The sequence below is a fragment of the Dermochelys coriacea genome, chromosome 17 (assembly GCF_009764565.3).
Source record: "Dermochelys coriacea isolate rDerCor1 chromosome 17, rDerCor1.pri.v4, whole genome shotgun sequence".
Taxonomy (NCBI): domain Eukaryota; kingdom Metazoa; phylum Chordata; order Testudines; family Dermochelyidae; genus Dermochelys; species Dermochelys coriacea.
In genome coordinates, this window is record NC_050084.1 from 18,444,125 (window position 1) to 18,462,607 (window position 18,483).

The window sequence follows — 18,483 nt, forward strand, 5'->3', positions numbered from 1 at the left end:
GTCCTCCAGCTAAGGCTGAGCACATCACGTAAACAAAAGAAAATGTCAATGAACCCAGACTCAAGGCCTCCACCTCATCACATTCTTTCTTGCAACACTGATAAGGACATGATCAAGGCTGCCTGATGTAACAGCCCTTGCCCCTGCAGCACTTGTGTGGCTGTCTCGCTTACCCTGGTGACACCAGCTACTATAGTATCTCCTCACTGCAATGAAACACTCAGAGCTGGCCTGGATCAGCTGACTCGGGCTTGTGGGACTAGAAAATTGCAGTGTAGACATTTGAGCTTGATCTGGAGCCTGGGCTCTGAGACCCTCTTGCCTCACTGGGTGTTTTATTGCAGTGTAGACATATGTTTAGACTATTAATCCTTGGGACAGGCCTGTGCTATTATCCCCATGTTACAGATGAGGAAGAGAAAGACTAAGGGTGATATTCACAAGAGGGACTCAGGCATTGCAATGTTCAGAATCTACCATCAGGTAGAGGGGAAATTTGAACCCGAGTCTCCTGCATCCTGGGTGAGTGCTCTTAACTGCTGGGCTAAAAGTGATAAAGGGGTCCACTGGCACCACCACCACCATCATTTTGTGCTAGGCCTGATCCAGTAGGTGTTCTCTGAGCAGGCCAGATAGGCAAGGGAATGCCTAGTTTAAGGATCCCACAGGGACTTCAAACATGTCCAGTGTGGCAGAAATGCAGGCACCATGGAGACTTTACCAGCAGAAATGTAGGCACCTACAGGGTTAGGTGGCAGCTGAGGGGCTGGAGGGGGTTAAAGATCTAAATGTTGGTTTTAGGTGACTAGTGTAGCTGTTACATGTTGAATTCCCTTTGTGGATCTAGTCCAGAGTGACTCAGAATCAGGCCCACAGGGCAGATCTGCCTCCAGTGGAAAAGCCTGTGCAAGTGTTTTGAATTTAAAATCTTTCTGCAGGCAGAAAACCTGTCTCATTCCAACACAGAGCAGGGAGACAGCACAGGAGCACATCTTGGGGTATCCCCATGAGAGAGACAGGCTGAGTCCTGTAGCCCAGTGCTTGACTGGACAAAGTATTGCAGCATCTGAGGGGGTTCTGTGACTCTGTGCTGTGGTTCAAATTTTCATCTACACACAACTTTGAGGTTCATGTTCAGTCCAACTCTAGATAATGATTAAACCTTAGACTTTGTTCTCTAAACGAATTTGCCAAGAGGGAGAGCCCAGTCAGCGTTTGAGAGGATCCTGGAAGCACCTCTCTACTGCAACCGCTCCTTTCTCCAAGATGGGTGAAGCACTGGTATACCTGGTGACAGGAGGATGTGGTTTCATTGGAGAGCACATTGTGGAGCTGCTGTGCAAGCAGGACTATGTCAGTGAAGTCCGGGTCTTTGACTCAGTGGCAGGGGAGGAAGTGAAGAAGTTTGCCACAGGTAAGGAAATATCATGTACTAGCAATAGCCTCTCTTCCTTTCAAGGAAGCAGTTGTTCCACTTATATTATGCCGACCACGAAGCTAACTCCATCATAAGATACCATAGCAACAGGCATGGTGTAAGAACCTGAACAGAACAGACTACAAATAGTAACTTTCCGCTAAGAAAAGGCTAACACAGGACCAAAACCACCCAGAGAGAGGACCTGTATTGACTTATCTACTAGACATGCTGCCAGGGGACAGAGAGTCCTGGATCAAGCGCCAGGTATGACGATATGCATTTCGTGAGCCCAGCCACCAGGTGGACAACACAGCTAACTGGTTACATCTGCCTTAGTGGTCTGGTTACCAGCTGGAACACACAACAGCAAGACAGATCCATCCTGTCAAACAGCTCCATCCCAAACAAGGTTCTGCCCCAAGTACAAAAAATTGACAGGACTACAGATGCGGGCTCAGTTTCTGGTATGCAGAATGAAATAATTGGAAGGAACCTTCTATCAGAGACCTCCTGCGCTTTGCCCGAGGAACTAGAGACAACCATTAGTGAACAGGTGTATAATTAAACTAATCCACCCTGAGCATTGTTGCATAGCTGTCTTTTCTCTTTAACCAGAGTTTATTACTGTATGGCGCATTGGAAAAACAGCACCTTTTACTCGAAATTTAAACATACATCCATGCAGAGCACTAGGCCCAGTGAGGAGTTTCATACTTAGGTCGGCATAGCTGCCGTGCTCAGAGGTGGGGAAAAATCATCTGCCAACCTAACTCTGGGTGTAGATACAGGTAGGTCGATGGAAGAATGCTTCCATGGACCTAGCGCCTATCATTCAGGGAAGTAGAGTTCCTACAGCAAAGGAACAACCCCGTCCAGTGCTGTACACTACGGGATTACAACAGCGTAGCTATGGCATCATAGGGGCCAGACTGTAGGCCTGGCCTAAGGCTGTTAGAGAACAGGAATCCACAGAGTTGTACCTTGGTCTGAATTTGACTCCTTTTGTTTCAGACCTGATTTTCAGCTGTCACTACTATGTAACCAAAGTTGCTTACAGTGTCAGAGATCCCTTCCGGGCACCGAGTCCTGGTTCAGGGGATTCCTACACTACATGGCAGATCTGACCAAAACAGACCAGAGAGAAGTAACACATTTAGAAGTAATTCTGGGACACAGAGAAAAATAAATCCCAACAGCCCAGGTTTTCTAGCATAGTTGTTTTCTTGCCCCATCCTTTTAGAATTGCCTTTCTTGGGGCCTGATCCTGACAGGTGTGAGTACCTACAATTCTGGTTAAGTCACTGGAGTTGTGAGTGTTCTGGACCTCTCAGGTGTGGGACATTAGTGTCACAATCAGCTTAGTTCCCCTGCAGCACTTGCCCACACACACACACACACACACACACATTTGCAGTGGTGAGAATGAAAGAATATAGGGAAAGATATGCAAGCTTTAAAGACCTCACTCCTCAGGCTGTGCTAAATGGAGAGGGAAAAAACGATCCCTCCATTGGTGCAATGTACGAGATTTGATCTCACTCCAGAGGGCCAGTGAGGCAGTAAGAGACACTAGCCACCTGGGCATTTCTGTATATCTCATGCGCTGTTTGATCCTCAAACTCTCTGGCTGCTGCATTTGCAGGGAGATTGGCTTTCCTGTCCCTTATTTGATTGCTGAAATATTCATTATGATTAAGTAGGTCACAGCTGAGTCAGTGGGATTCCATAAAGCCTTGGAATTGGATCAAAGCCATGGAAGAGAGCAGTTCCTAAACTTTCCCATAGGGTCTCCCAACCGTGTGGTCCACCTATCCTCCCAATCTCCTAACATCCTTGTGGCAAATACAGCATGTAACCCAGTGGTGAGTGGGTCTGACAGGTCCCCTCTGCCCTAGACACATCCTCACCAGTGGGCTCCAATTGCTAACTGAGAAAAGTGAGGGGAGGAGTCAATGTTTTCATAGGTTTCAGAGTAGCAGCCGTGTTAGTCTGTATTCGCAAAAAGAAAAGGAGTACTTGTGGCACCTTAGAGACTAACAAATTTATTAGAGCATAAGCTTTATTAGAGCATGAGCTACAGCTCACTTCATCGGATGCATTTGGTGGAAAAAACAGAGGAGAGATTTATATACACACACAGAGAACATGAAACAATGGGTTTATCATACACACTGTAAGGAGAGTGATCACTTAAGATAAGCCATCACCAGCAGCAGGGGGGGGGGAAAGGAGGAAAACCTTTCATGGTGACAAGCAAGGTAGGCTAATTCCAGCAGTTAACAAGAATATCAGAGGAACAGTGGGGGTGGGGGGTGGGGGGGGGAGAATTACCATGGGGAAATAGTTTTACTTTGTGTAATGACTCATCCATTCCCAGTCTCTATTCAAGCCTCAGTTAATTGTATCCAGTTTGCAAATTAATTCCAATTCAGCAGTCTCTCGTTGGAGTCTGTTTTTGAAGCTTTTTTGTTGAAGGATAGCCACTCTTAGGTCTGTAATCGAGTGACCCAGAGAGATTGAAGTGTTCTCCAACTGGTTTTTGAATGTTATAATTCTTGACGTCTGATTTGTGTCCATTCATTCTTTTACGTAGAGACTGTCCAGTTTGGCCAATGTACATGGCAGAGGGGCATTGCTGGCACATGATGGCATATATCACATTGGTAGATGCGCAGGTGAAGGAGCCTCTGATAGTGTGGCTGATGTGATTAGGCCCTATGATGGTGTCCCCTGAATAGATATGTGGACAGAGTTGGCAACGGACTTTGTTGCAAGGATAGGTTCCTGGGTTAGTGGTTCTGTTGTGTGGTATGTGGTTGCTGGTGAGTATTTGCTTCAGATTGGGGGGCTGTCTGTAAGCAAGGACTGGTCTGTCTCCCAAGATCTGTGAGAGTGATGGGTCGTCCTTCAGGATAGGTTGTAGATCCTTCAGGATAGGTTGTAGATGGGTACCCGCATGGCCCCACAGTATGCCAACATTTTTATGGCTGACTTAGAACAACGCTTCCTCAGCTCTCGTCCCCTAATGCCCCTACTCTACTTGCGCTACATTGATGACATCTTCATCATCTGGACCCATGGAAAAGAAGCCCTTGAGGAATTCCACCATGATTTCAACAATTTCCATCCCACCATCAACCTCAGCCTGGACCAGTCCACACAAGAGATCCACTTCCTGGACACTACGGTGCTAATAAGCGATGGTCACATAAACACCACCCTATATCGGAAACCTACTGACCGCTATTCCTACCTACATGCCTCTAGCTTTCATCCAGATCATACCACTCGATCCATTGTCTACAGCCAAGCTCTACGATATAACCGCATTTGCTCCAACCCCTCAGACAGAGACAAACACCTACAAGATCTCTATCATGCATTCCTAGAACTACAATACCCACCTGCTGAAGTGAAGAAACAGATTGACAGAGCCAGAAGAGTACCCAGAAGTCACCTACTACAGGACAGGCCCAACAAAGAAAACAACAGAACGCCACTAGCCATCACCTTCAGCCCCCAACTAAAACCTCTCCAACGCATCATCAAGGATCTACAACCTATCCTGAAGGACGGCCCATCACTCTCACAGATCTTGGGAGACAGGCCAGTCCTTGCTTACAGACAGCCCCCCAATCTGAAGCAAATACTCACCAGCAAGCACACACCACACAACAGAACCACTAACCCAGGAACCTATCCTTGCAACAAAGCCCGTTGCCAACACTGTCCACATATCTATTCAGGGGATACCATCATAGGGCCTAATCACATCAGCCACACTATCAGAGGCTCCTTCACCTGCACATCTACCAATGTGATATATGCCATCATGTGCCAGCAATGCCCCTCTGCCATGTACATTGGCCAAACTGGACAGTCTCTACGTAAAAGAACGAATGGACACAAATCAGACGTCAAGAATTATAACATTCAAAAACCAGTTGGAGAACACTTCAATCTCTCTGGTCACTCGATCACAGACCTAAGAGTGGCTATCCTTCAACAAAAAAGCTTCAAAAACAGACTCCAACGAGAGACTGCTGAATTGGAATTAATTTGCAAACTGGACACAATTAACTTAGGCTTGAATAGAGACTGGGAATGGATGAGTCATTACACAAAGTAAAACTATTTCCCCATGGTATTTCTCCCCTCCACCCTACCCCCCACTATTCCTCTGATATTCTTGTTAACTGCTGGAATTAGCCTACCTTGCTTGTCACCATGAAAGGTTTTCCTCCTTTCCCCCCCCCCCCGCTGCTGGTGATGGCTTATTTTAAGTAATCACTCTCCTTACAGTATGTATGATAAACCCATTGTTTCATCTCTCCTCTGTTTTTTCCACCAAATGCATCCGATGAAGTGAGCAGTAGCTCACGAAAGCTTATGCTCTAATAAATTTGTTAGTCTCTAAGGTGCCACAAGTACTCCTTTTCTTTTTGCGAATCTTTTCTTAGCTTCCTTTAGTGCAAGTTAACTGCTTGAAACAAGCGGAGTTCCACCTTTCTGGGATAGCAAGTGCCATGGGGAGCACTAGCAATCCACAGACTACAGCTTGGGAATGGAGGATGTAGAAGACAGGTATCTCCTTCAGGCTGAGTTTTACTGAAGGGACATTTATGGTGGTATAGGAGTTCAGTGTATAGGAGTAGTATGTAACTGCAGGCCCTGAACCTCTGCCCAGAGTCCAGGTCTAATCCAGCCAGGAGTAGAGGCACTAGCCCACCAACTGTAATGGCCAGAAAGCTGCTGAATTGGCCACCATCCAGTAGAGGATGCCATTCCGCACTCTTGCGAGACAGGACTATCGTGCCCTCTGAGCCCTATTTCCCCAAGCTAAGGAGACTGCGCCTTTCCATGCCAAACCGACCTGTTATCGCCTTTCACTCACGTTAGAGAAAGTCCAGGAAATACAGTGAGCCAACCTCTAGCCGTGTATTCTGAACTACAATGTAGGAGAATGGGTTAACTCCTGCCTGACCACCCCAACACCCTGGTGAAGTAAGGAAATAACTAGTAGTAGCTGCAGAAGTAGGCAGATACAGTATTGCTGGGCCAAGGAGAAGGTAGAGCCCAGAAGCAGGTCCCGGCCTTGCGGGAAAAAAAACCGTACAGAATGTAAGAGGCAAGGGGAACTTCCCTAGGCCATTTCTAAACCAACCTATAATTTTCTAATTTTATTCTATATGTTTTTAAGCAATTTGCATAGAATCCTGTTTAATTTCTACAGGACTCTCATGGCTTCGTCCCTGCTAAATTCTATAGGGCTTCTGCTGTAGTGAAATTCTGCTCCCCCATCACCAGCAACTGGGCCCATTCTCTGCTCACTTGCATCTCTGCAGCCCTGTTGGCTTCAATTAATTAGTTCAGGTTTGTTCAGTGCTATACTGTGTTCGAGTGCGAGGCATTTATAATGACAGACCCTTGCTCCAATCCAGAGCGCGTGTCAGCCAGCACAGTTCCATTGGAATGAAGGACATACACCAGTTGAGTACCCAGGTCTCTGGGTGTAAAAGATACATGGCCATATTGTGCCCTAAATGCAATGGACTCAGTGGAGTGGTAGTGTAACACTGACAGACCCTGGTCGTTGTTAGGCAGGATCGAACCTGGGACCTCTGAAGCTAAATGCATGAGCCTCTACACTGCATGAGCTAAAAGTCATATGGCCCTTAGCTAAGGCTGTAGAGCAGACTCGCTCTCTAAGTGGTCTTGGGGCCACTAGATGGGACAGAGCCCCCCACCCGGGAGGTGTGTGGGTTACAGTAGCAAATTGCACGGGGTTTGAATTTGTCCCCTGCAGAACAGGGTTTTATGTGCAGGATTCTCCTTCTGCAGGAAGATGCTCCTTCATAAGTTTTTATTTCTGCATCTGGAGTTAAACGTTTTTTTTTTCCAGCTACCACTTGTGTGACAGTGACGAAAGGAGACATCCGAGACTACACTCTGCTCCTCTCTGCCATGCGGGGAGTCCATGTGGTTATTCACACAGCTGCTATTGTGGACTACAAAGATACTGTACCCTTTCGGGAAATGAAAGCTGTCAATGTTGCTGGTAAGCGCTTTAAAGCAAGGAACTAAGTACAGACTAATATTCACACATCATCTGTGTGCGGAGTTATGTAAAAGAACATGACACATATCCTCTTTGATGTAGTGCTTTTCTGCTTTCTGTAGTTCAGAAGCACCACTTGGATGGTGGACTAGAAAAGTGACCTTTTCTTCATTAGCAAGAAAGTTTCTCTCTGGGCCCCCTGACCCTAGTTGAGACCAGGCAATGACATTTGCTGCCAGTTCTACAAAGCTCTTATATGTGCAATGCCAAGTTACATGGAGAAGGAGCAAAATACAGATCTGGCAAATAAGGCCTGAGCTACGCACAAATTTTGCATTGGGATAATTATGTTCGTTAGGGGAGTGATTTGTTTTATCAATATAGTTATAGGAGTATAAACCCCTAGTGCAGATGTAATTATACTCTTGTGCATTATGATTTATTAGTTATACCGTAATAGCATCTAGAAGTCCACTCAGGGACCAAGACAGCATGGTGCTAGGTCTTGTACAAATACAGAACAGAAAGACGGTCTCTACTCCAAGTAGCTTACAATTACAAGAAGTAAGAAGATAAGGGAATAAAGCTAATGCAATCCTTGGAGGCATGAACAGGGGACTCTTGAGTAGGAGTAGAGAAGTTATTTTGCCACTATATTTGGCACTAGTGCAACCCACTGCTGGAATACTGTGTCCAATTCTGGTGTCCACAATTCAAGGATGACATTGATAAATTGGAGAGGGTTCAGAGAAGAGCCATGAGAATGATTAAAGGATTAGAAACCAGGCCCTAGTGTGGTAGACTCAAGGGGCTCACTCTATTTAGCTCAACAAAGAGAAGGCTAAGGGGTGACTTGATCACAGTCTATAAGTTCCTACCTGTGGAAGATATATTTAATAATGGGCTCCTCAATCTAGCAGAGTAAGATCTAACAATCCAATGGCTCGAAATTGGAAGCTAGTCATATTCAGACTGGAAATAAGGTATAATTGTTTTTTAAACAGTGAGTAATTAACCATTGGAACAAATCGTCCTGGATGATTCTCCATCACTGACCATTTTAAAATCTAGATTGGATATTTGTCTAACAGATCTGTTCTAGGAATTATTTTGGGGCCATTCTCTGGCCTGTGTTATATAGCAGATCAGACTAAGATGATCACAATGGTCCCTTCTGGCCTTGGAATCTATGAAAAAAAAAAAAGCTATACTGGTACAAGTATAATTATTCCAGTATAACTGCATCCACACTGGTACCAGTCTAGTTAAAGCCATACATTTGTGTGGGTACACAAGGCCTTACATACATGCGAGATTGTCCTCAGTGTTCTCCCCCTGTCAATACTTACACAGATTCCTTCCCATCTTACAAATCTGCTTAAACAACATTGGTTCATAAACCCAGTGAATAAGCACAGGTTATAAAAAAAATGAAACCCCCATTACAGCAAGAATTTCTAATGCACGTCAGGCCACTAGCTGATATAATAGTTAACTGCAATGATGATCTTTATATTTTTCTTCCTACTTGGTTAATGCTTAAGGCACCTGTGATTTACTAATGCATTCAAGACCAACATCCATTTCTCTATTTTTGTTGTTTTCAAGACTGATGCTTTAAAAAAAATGGCTGTATTTTGTGAGTGCAAGTAATATTCAGAGAGCCCTCAGGGCTCTGTTTTCTAATGGTTTTGTGAGATCCTCCCTTCATTGTCTGCTTGAAATCAGCAGTTTATTAGAAAGGGATTACAGATCTCTGTGAACTTGGAAGACTTTCCCGTTGAACAGAGAAGGCCTCTGAAACTAGCCCAAAGAACTAGGTCTGGGCCAAGATTTCAGAAGTGACTAGTGATTGTGATTCCCTCTGCTTTTTGGGGAGTTCAATTTTAGACCCTTAAAATGTTCCTCATTTTCATATGGTAGCTGCGCAGCACCTCTGAAAAATCAGGCTCTGATTAGATGAAAACTATCTGAAGCCAAGAATGCCCATCCTAAGTAATCAAGAAAACAAACATATGTAACAATTAAATGTAGCATGCACCCAACCAGGATCTGCAAATTCAAGAGCAGAAGCTGAATGTCAAGGCAGGTATATTACAGATATTTTAGGGACCCAGATTTATGAAATGCTGAATTCCTTCAGCTTCCATTGACTTCCGTAGAAGTTGGGGATACTCAGAACCACCCATAGTTCTGGTATTGCCATATACATTTTCCAAGGAGAGCCCAAACTGAAGATCATCACAGTGAATGCAACTATCCTATCCAGAAATGCCATAGAATCATAACAAATGCCACATCTTCAAAATTTTGTCAGACCTGACACAGGTATTGTTCACAACAGGCCTGCCACAACAGTGGCTTAATTTAATCCACTGTCTCTCCCAGGAAGGTTGCAAGCAGGCTGTAAGCAGTGCCTGTCACAAACTCTGTGGGAGTCGAGTGGAAATGGAGCAATCCCCATTTTAATTATTTTTTTGGCCCTTTGTCGTTGATTTTGTAACGAATGAAAACAAATTGTACAAACTGCTGTTCCCGGGGGCTGATAAAGACCTTTTTCTCTCTGTTCGCCTTTTGTGAAAGCCGACTCCAGGCCTGGTCTGAATCACTACAAACTAACTACAAGGCCACATCTGACCATCCTTGCTCATGCTGCATAGCCCTTAACTCCATTGTGTAGGGATTGCCCCTGGAGTAGGTCAATGCTCAGTGCGAGATAAAGTGGCAAAATTTGGCCTTGTGTTTGGACCATTGGTATAAAATATTACGGTTGTTTATTTTTTAAATGCGTATTGCTCAGGACTCTGCATCAGGGCTAGAACCATGTGTGGAATTGCCACCTCTGAGCTATAAACCATCCCCAGGATGATCCTAAGTCCATAAAACATGACAGCTGGCAGGGTGTACTGAGCATCCTTACAGATTTCCTGGGACAGCTACCTCAAAAAGAGGATGACCCTGGGAAAACCTAAACAGATGGCAACCCTAACCACATGGATTTTTTTTTTTTTTAACCCACTCTGCCAGTGTACAAAAAGTCAACCATAGTCCGTATTCAATAGGGGCTTACAAACTACCAAGGTGGTGGACAAACAATTTTAAACACACAGTGTCTAATGAAAAGGTTTTTGCTCTGTCTAGATATCTGAAAACCACCTGAGGCTGCTGTTTGATGGTAAATTTTGAGCTTCTGCTATTTTCCCCACTGATAGTAGCCACGTGAGTCAAGTCATATTAAATTTTCAAGGGTAGCCCCCAGTCCTATATCTGGTGAGCCACCGAGACTGAGTGATCTTGCCTAAATATCTCAACGTGGTGAACCCAGACCTTGTTGTGGCTTTGCAATGAGATCCACCTGTGGTAAAATAGACTTAGTTCAAATCTAAACCTTGACTCTGCAAATCTTTTTTTGCGACTACATCAGGAACCAAACCAATAAAAGTTAATTATTTTTCATTCCTGCCATGCTCCTCAGGTACTGAAAATGTGCTGAAGGCCTGCTGCACCCTGAGCATCCCATATGTTGTCTATACAAGTTCCATTGCAGCTGTGGGACCCAACACTCGACAAGAACCCATGCTGAGGTGAGCCTAAGCCGATCCGTTGCATGTCTGGTTTGTCAGATGACTGAAAGAAGAGCTTTGGAGCTGGAGTGAGCATGGGGATTTTTGCTGGGACACAAGAGGGCAAGGTGTTTTTCCCTCCATAGTGATTTCCTCTTATGCAGGTCCTTCCCTGCTACCATTCTCCTTGAGCAATTACAGTCTCAAACATGGCCTAAATGCGAACACTAGCGGATATAACCCCAGGATAAAAAGTTTACCAAGTGGCATATGACCCAGCTGCATATGACCTATGTATCAGTCAGATTATCAGCTCTTCCCATTGGCCACCTATCCCTGGTCTCAAGGCCCTGTTCCCCTAGATCCCATGACCATACCTGAACAGATGCTAAGGGCTTGAGTCTGCTTCCATTGAAATCAACAGTAGTTTTGGATCAGGGCCAAAAGGTAAAATTTTCAAATGTCCTGAAGTTACTTAAGAGCCTAGGCCCCATTTTCAGCAGTGACTGGCACTTAGGTTCCTAAATTCCACTGACTTTCAATGACATGTGCTAACAAATTTCAAAAGTGCCCCAGTGACTTAGGAGCTCAAGTCCCTTTCATTGACTTTCAGTAGGACTTAAGCGCTTTTGCAAATGTTACCCCAAATCTTCTCTAAGGGGGGTGGCCCAGTGGCATGTAACTATCCCTGAAATGGAACAGAGCAACAGTCCATCTAGGCTGGTATCCTGAGCGCTTGAAACATTATTTGCCTCAAAATAAACACACAACCCAAGACAGGGTGAGAAAAAAGATCCCAGCAGCCAGAGACCCTAGTTAATTTAACTTAGTACCCTCTGGTTCATGTACCATGCGGGTAGGGCAAATAGAAAATACTTTTGAAAATATGAGCCTGATTCTCCTATTATCTGGTGGAAATCCAGAGTAAGTCAATGGAAGCAAGTTGATGTAAAGTGAGAGAAGAATGAGGCCCATGATCTGAAAATGCACCCAGCTGCCTCTTAATGGAGCCCAGCTGGAGGACTATCAAACTGTACAATATGACCATGGTCACCACACTGAAACTACATGTGATACAGCTTCCCTGCTCCTCTCTTCTTCCCCTTCTTATCCCCCTCTTTGTGCTTCTCTCTTGCAGCTCATGCGCCAGCTCTTCTTTCCTCTCCTCTGCCCCCCTCGCCCCATCATTCATTGTGTAATTATATTCAACTCACTTTTACATCCTGCTGAACTGACACAGACAAAGCCTGATTAGTCTCTGGACAGGGTAATGGGCGCTGGGATAATGCTAACACCTCAGCATCCGACAATAATAGAAAATGCCTCTGTCAGTCTCAATCCCTCTGAGAGAGCTACCGCGGAGATACCTTCTGACAATACTGCTCCAGTCTCATTAGTGTTCAGTTATCTGTGATCATTTTGAAAAGCAAGAGCATTATGCTGAGCTCTTTGTTACGGGCAAGCTTTAAGCGGGGGTGGGGGAGAAGAAATCCAAACAGTGCATTGCAGTCCAAGAATCACATGCACGTTACCCTTGGTGGAACAGTTTCTTTTAAAGAGAAAAAGATCTGAAGATACAGAAAGAAAGTAATTAAAATTAGAACTTCAAGATAAACCTCCTAATTGTATTGGGCCTCCAGAGGCTTCTAAAGGTGGAATGAACCATGCACCACAAATCTTTTGTTTGGGGTGTTTTCTAGTTTGTTTGTCCTATGTGTCACCCATAGACAGGGAGTGGGGAGGACGGCCTTGTAATAAAAGCACAGGGCAGGGCAGAAGGAGAGTTGAGTTTTTAATTCCTGACTCTTATAATTTATTTGTATTACTGCAGCGTCTAGCGGTCCCAGTTGAAATCGGGGGCCCCATTGAGCTAGACACTGTACTAATACATAGACAAAGGGTGAGAGAGAGAGGAAGTGCTACTACTCCATTTTACAGGTGGAGATATGAAGTACAAAAAGATCAAATAACTTGACCCAGGTCAAACAGGGCATCTGTGGCAAAGCTACAAACGGAACCCAGATCTCCTGAGACCCAATCCAATGCCGTAATCAGATCATCCTTCCTATCGCCAGAGATTTAGTGAGAGAACTTGTGGCAAGTCCTTAACCTCTAGGCCTCACTTTCCACATCTGTGAATGGGAGACAATAATACTGTACTGCAGAGGGATGTGGGGACATTTCACTCGTTATTAGGCTAATGTCCTTTAGCAGCTCATGCTTTTTGTTCTGGGTGTCTCTAATTCAATCCCCATTGTTTTGGGCAAAATGGTGGCTGCCACTCGTGAACTTCAATATCTGCTTAACATCCACTGGCTCAGAGAACACTCATGCCAGCAAACTCGTCTGCTAGACTATCCATGGAGGGTGTAATTCACTCCTGTGTACAAGACTTAAGGCCTTTAGGGGACTCAAAGTCCCCTGGAGCCATGCATAGGTCTTGTGCAGGCCCTCTGCCGGCAGGAGGGGGAAGGGGCAACAGTCATCCAGAAAGCAAAACACAAAATTCATTAAAAATGTTCAGGAAGTTTCACTGACATTTTTTTGCAGCATTTGCACACTGCTAAAGGGGACATAGACACACAGGAGGTAGGATGATCGGAAGAACCAAAGCCTAACTTCCTGGTAATTACAGGAAGGGGTGTGTGTGTGTGTGTGTGTGTGTGTGTGTGTGTCCATATACACTTGATCCTAATGGATGATCCCTGCTTAGTGCTCAGGAGGAAAGCAGATTTTCCCTGCGCCCCCATCTCTCAAAATCGTTCACCCCGCTGAATGCCTTCCAGATTCCACATTGAGCTAGAACTCTCATTGTTAGCATCTATGGTTTATTCACTAACCAAGCCAGGTAATTGTGGACAAAAGTCCAGGGTTCTGTCAAGAGGCAATGCCTCTGTTATGCTTGCTCGGTCTTCCCTTTCTGTAGCTGATTATTGCAAGAGTCTGTGTTGCTGATCATTCTATAGCTTTTCCATCCCCCCTCCAAGCCATGGGCCTCCCCCTCCTTCATTCAGTAGTAAGTTAAGATCCAGAGCTAGCCTGGGGCGTGTGCTGCTCCTTTTAGAGCAACAACAAAGTGCTCCCAGGACTGCATCCATCTGGGCCCACAGGAAGGTCCTTGTGATAAGCAGACAGCTGGAACTTCTTCGCTCTCCTCCTAAGAACAGGATTTGCCCATGGTAACTAAAGAGTAACTCCAATATAAACCAACTGCTATTAACACTTCCACGCAATCACCTAATACCGTATGCATCCCTTTTACATGTCTACTATGCTTGCGAATGCCTTATAATTAATAGTATTGGAAAATTAAACAGCAGCTGCTCCTTCTAATTTATGCCAGGTAATGGGCTGGTCTCTCTTTTAGCTGTGAGTGCTTTTATTCTTTCTGCCCTTTATCTTCCTGAGCCACATTCAGCCATTTGTGGGTTGCTAGAAAAGCCGAGTGTGTGTCATGTGGCAGTGAGTTACGCAGGTTAGTTAGACATAGGTGAACCCCACCTAAATAAAAATGAGACCAAACCAGCAATAATACAGCCCAGTGAGTAAGTTTTGTAGTGTTGAAAACAGTTCAGGCTGTTGAGGCCCTCAGGCTTCTGCACTACTTATCAGGACCTCATTCTCCCAGACTCTCAAGACATGTAATTTGTAGCTAAAGGCAAGATGTTGCCTAGCAGCTTTGTGGCAGTCTCTTGTAGTACCCTGATCACCGACTGCTTCTTTTCCTTTATCTCAGAGGAACAGAAGACACCAAGTACAGTGGGGAAGTGGAACTGCCTTATGGGAAGACTAAGGCCATGGCAGAAAAATTGGTACTTGAAGCCAATGGAAAAGAGGTACGAAAGTCAGAGAGCAGCCTCAGCACCCATAACATAGGATTTACGGAAGGCGAGAGCCTATGATTCTCTGAATACAATCCCGCCAATCAAAGCTGATTACAAACAGCTGCCGTTTTGATTTCACATAGAAAAGCCTTAAATTGATTTATGATGGGTGTTCCCACAGAATCATAACGCAGACCGTAACGCTCCAAGGCCTGGATTTGGCAAAGCGCTTTAAGTACATGCTTAAATTCCATTGTAGTGAATGCCACTTATGACTCTTAAAAACTTACACTTGGTCTGTGTTAAATTATGGCTGTGAAACATGGCCATTCAAACAATCAATTATAAAGAAACTACAATTCTTCCAATTATGGTGTATTAGAAAAATTCTGAAAGTATCATGGATAGACTATGTAACCAGTGAATGAGTATTAGAGATAAACTCAGAAAATGCTAGTTAAAGATCTTATGAAAAGACAGATTTGATTTATAATGCATATTTTAACAGGTTTAGTGGATGATGCATGTTTACGGGCACAGGAAGGGAAAGTTGATGGCAGAACACAAGACAGAAAAAGATGTTGGATAGCCAATGTGGTATCCTGGATGGATCAACAGGACTATTTATTCACAAAGAAATAAGCAGAGGATTGTGTAGAATGGGCTACTAGTAATGGAGATGCCTCATAGGAATAGAATACTACTTAAGCATGGGCTTAAGTGCTTTGCTGAATTAGGGCCCAAGAGACTACATTTACCTTAATATCCCATGTAAGTGGATACTCAAAAGTGCCTAAGTGAGATAGGAGTCTAAGTCCCAATTGCAAAAGGGATGTCCACACTGCATAGTACACCTGAGCTCTGACTCAGGTTTGAGCTCAAGTCCCTCTTCTGTCCACACAAATCAGTCTGACTCGGGTCAGCAATACTCGGGACCCAGGTTCTCAGACCCCACTAGGAGGGTTGGGTCAGAACCAGAGTCATGCTGTGACTGAGGTCCAAACCCTGTCATTTTCAGTCTGGATGCACCTCAAGTCACAGACCAAGTCAGAAGGTCTGCGCAGTGCAGATTATCCGCATTGGTATGGCTGAGAGGCCCAGGTGCAGCAATTGCAAATCCAGGTTTACAATGCATTGTGGATGCTCAAGCACAGGCTTGAAAACACCGCATCCACAAGCCCGAGTGCCATAGACCTGGGCTTAGTGTGCTGTGTAGACATCCCTTCGGCACTTAGTTTTCCTGAGTCCAATTGACTTTCAAAGAAACTTGGGCATTTCAACGGGAGTTAGGCACCTTGGCACTTTTGAAAATCCCACTAGGATGCATCCTTAGGCACCTGAATATCTTTGAAAATCTGGCCCCAAGAGCCTCAATCATTTCTGAAAACAGGACTTTAGTAAACTGCTTAGGTACTTTTGAAAAAACGTATTGCGATCTCTATTTCCACATGACCTGTTTTTTATTTAACACACACAAAAATACTATGGGAGATCTCATGCTCGAATCCATAGTCTGCTAAGATTCTGTGTGACCCGAAGAACAACTCTATGTAAGCATGAAAGCTTGTCTCTCTCACCAACAGAAGTTGGTCCAATAAAAGGTATTACCTCACCCACCTTGTCTGTCAAACATTCGGTCTTGATTTTACAGCTAAGCAATGGTGGCAAACTTGCAACATGCATCATCTGTCCAAATACCGTTTATGGGGAGAAGTATCTGGTTCTAAAGGACTTGTATACCTTTGCCAAAGCCAAAGGGGGTGTGTTGGACTACCTGGACCCTGAAGATACAGAACGTAATTGCACATACGTAGGTGAGTATGTTGCTTTGATTCCTTTACATGTTTTTACCAGATTATTTTTTAAAGGGTCAGTCTGTCTTTTTGGCCTTGAGGCTATTATACATCCTGGATCATGTTCGGACAGTAAGCAAGGAGTGTAAAGAATGAACACAGAAATAATTTTAAAAACTCTAAATAGAGCCAGTTGAAAAAAAAAATAAGGGTTTTCTAGGGGAAAAAAAATTAAAAAACAACTTTATTATTTTGTTCTGATTTTTTGTATGGAATTTCACTTTTAAAAAAAAATGAAAAATCATTTAGAACATGGAAAAACTTTCCAGTAGAAAAAAAAAAAAAGTGATTCCAGGAAGAGAATAAGCAAAACCCCCAGAATTTGAAAACTTACTGGTTTTCAAAACAAAATTTTTCATCTCATAGAAACAAAATATTTCAAACCAAATGAGCATTTTTGTTTCATTTGAAAAGTCCCGCCTCCTCTTTTTAAACCCTACTGTTAGATTGGGGAGGTAGTGGGGGGAAAGAGACCAACCAGTTCTATTTGTAAAGTTTGGAAAATGTTCCTTGTGGAAGGAAGAGAGTGACTGAATTTAATAGGGATTAAACTAACAGGATTCTATGGAAATTTAAGAAGATTCTGTACAAAAACCTAAAGAATTTAATAGAGAAAAGAGATCCTTTGTATCAGTATGTTGAACCATACTGTAGCAGGGATAGAATTCTCCAGTAAATCTTCCAGATTTTTAGAGTAGAGTAATCTCTATGGAACCCTCTCACATATCTATAGGAATTTTTTTCCCATAAGGATGGAATTACAGGGGTTTGAAACCACTGTTAGAGGAGAGTCAGGCCAAATAGGTTAAGTGACTTGTTCAAAGACATGCAGCAGAGCCAGGAATAAAACCATCGAGTCCAGATTCTTACCTATCTGGCTCTGACTATGAAATATTGCCCCTTCATTTCTCATGGACCAATGTCACAATGAACACTTGTTGGCCATTTCAAAAGGGGAACCAGAGATTGAATGGACCTTGGATATATTTTAGGCAATGACCAGGTCCCTCCACAATAAGGTTGGGTGACAAAAGTGAGGCAAGATGGGAAAAGATGCTTTACCTACAAAACATGCAGATGTGGGGCATGCATTCAATCTAGTGTAGAATGCTACTGTAATAAGTGGACCAAGCTTGCTCCTCCAAAATTCCTACTTTCCCTTCTCCTTCTCCAGGAAACGTTGCATGGATGCATGTGCTTGCAGCCCAGAACCTGCAGCTGAAACCAGATGTACTTGCTGGGCAGGTGTATTATTCCTACGATGACACCCCAATAAGAAAAGGCTTCCTAGTGAGATATCAGCTGTTGTCAGGGATGGACCCCTCAATAAGGCTGGGCTCACGCATACCTTACTGGAAGCTATGGTTACAAATATACTTTTATAGGATAATCAGGATCCTTTTGTACCCTTTTTGGAAACCACAGCCCTTCCTAAATTTGCCTCTGCTGAATACAATAACCACCACCTTCTCCTATGAGACAGACAAAGCCTTCAGGCATTTTGGGTACATCCCCCTCTACAGCTGGGGAGAAAGTAAACGCCGAACTACAGAGTGGTTAAAGTCAGCTACAAAGAACTCGAGATCCCATCAGCACCATGGGAAAGAGATCTAGATGGCACTTTTAACACAAAGAGAGCTTATCCCCTTCAGTGAATTCCATCTGAATTTGGTCATGTGCATAACTTTCCTACTAGGAACCAGGCAGAGACCATCAACTCATTACACCTAGACTAACACAGAGCAATGACTTCCAGCTTCTATTA

The 18,483-nt window shown here is 44.1% G+C and overlaps 1 protein-coding gene across 1 annotated transcript; it reads left to right on the forward strand.

Annotated features, from left to right (window-relative positions):
- The first annotated feature begins 1,266 nt into the window (after positions 1–1,266).
- Positions 1,267–18,332, forward strand: LOC119844805 (3 beta-hydroxysteroid dehydrogenase type 7-like). The gene is made up of 7 exons (XM_043499713.1): positions 1,267–1,414; positions 7,323–7,478; positions 10,954–11,062; positions 14,778–14,877; positions 16,517–16,679; positions 17,893–18,008; positions 18,144–18,332. Exons 1-7 carry the CDS (start codon positions 1,267–1,269, stop codon positions 18,330–18,332), a joined length of 981 nt encoding a protein of 326 aa, XP_043355648.1.
- Positions 18,333–18,483: the final 151 nt, after the last annotated feature.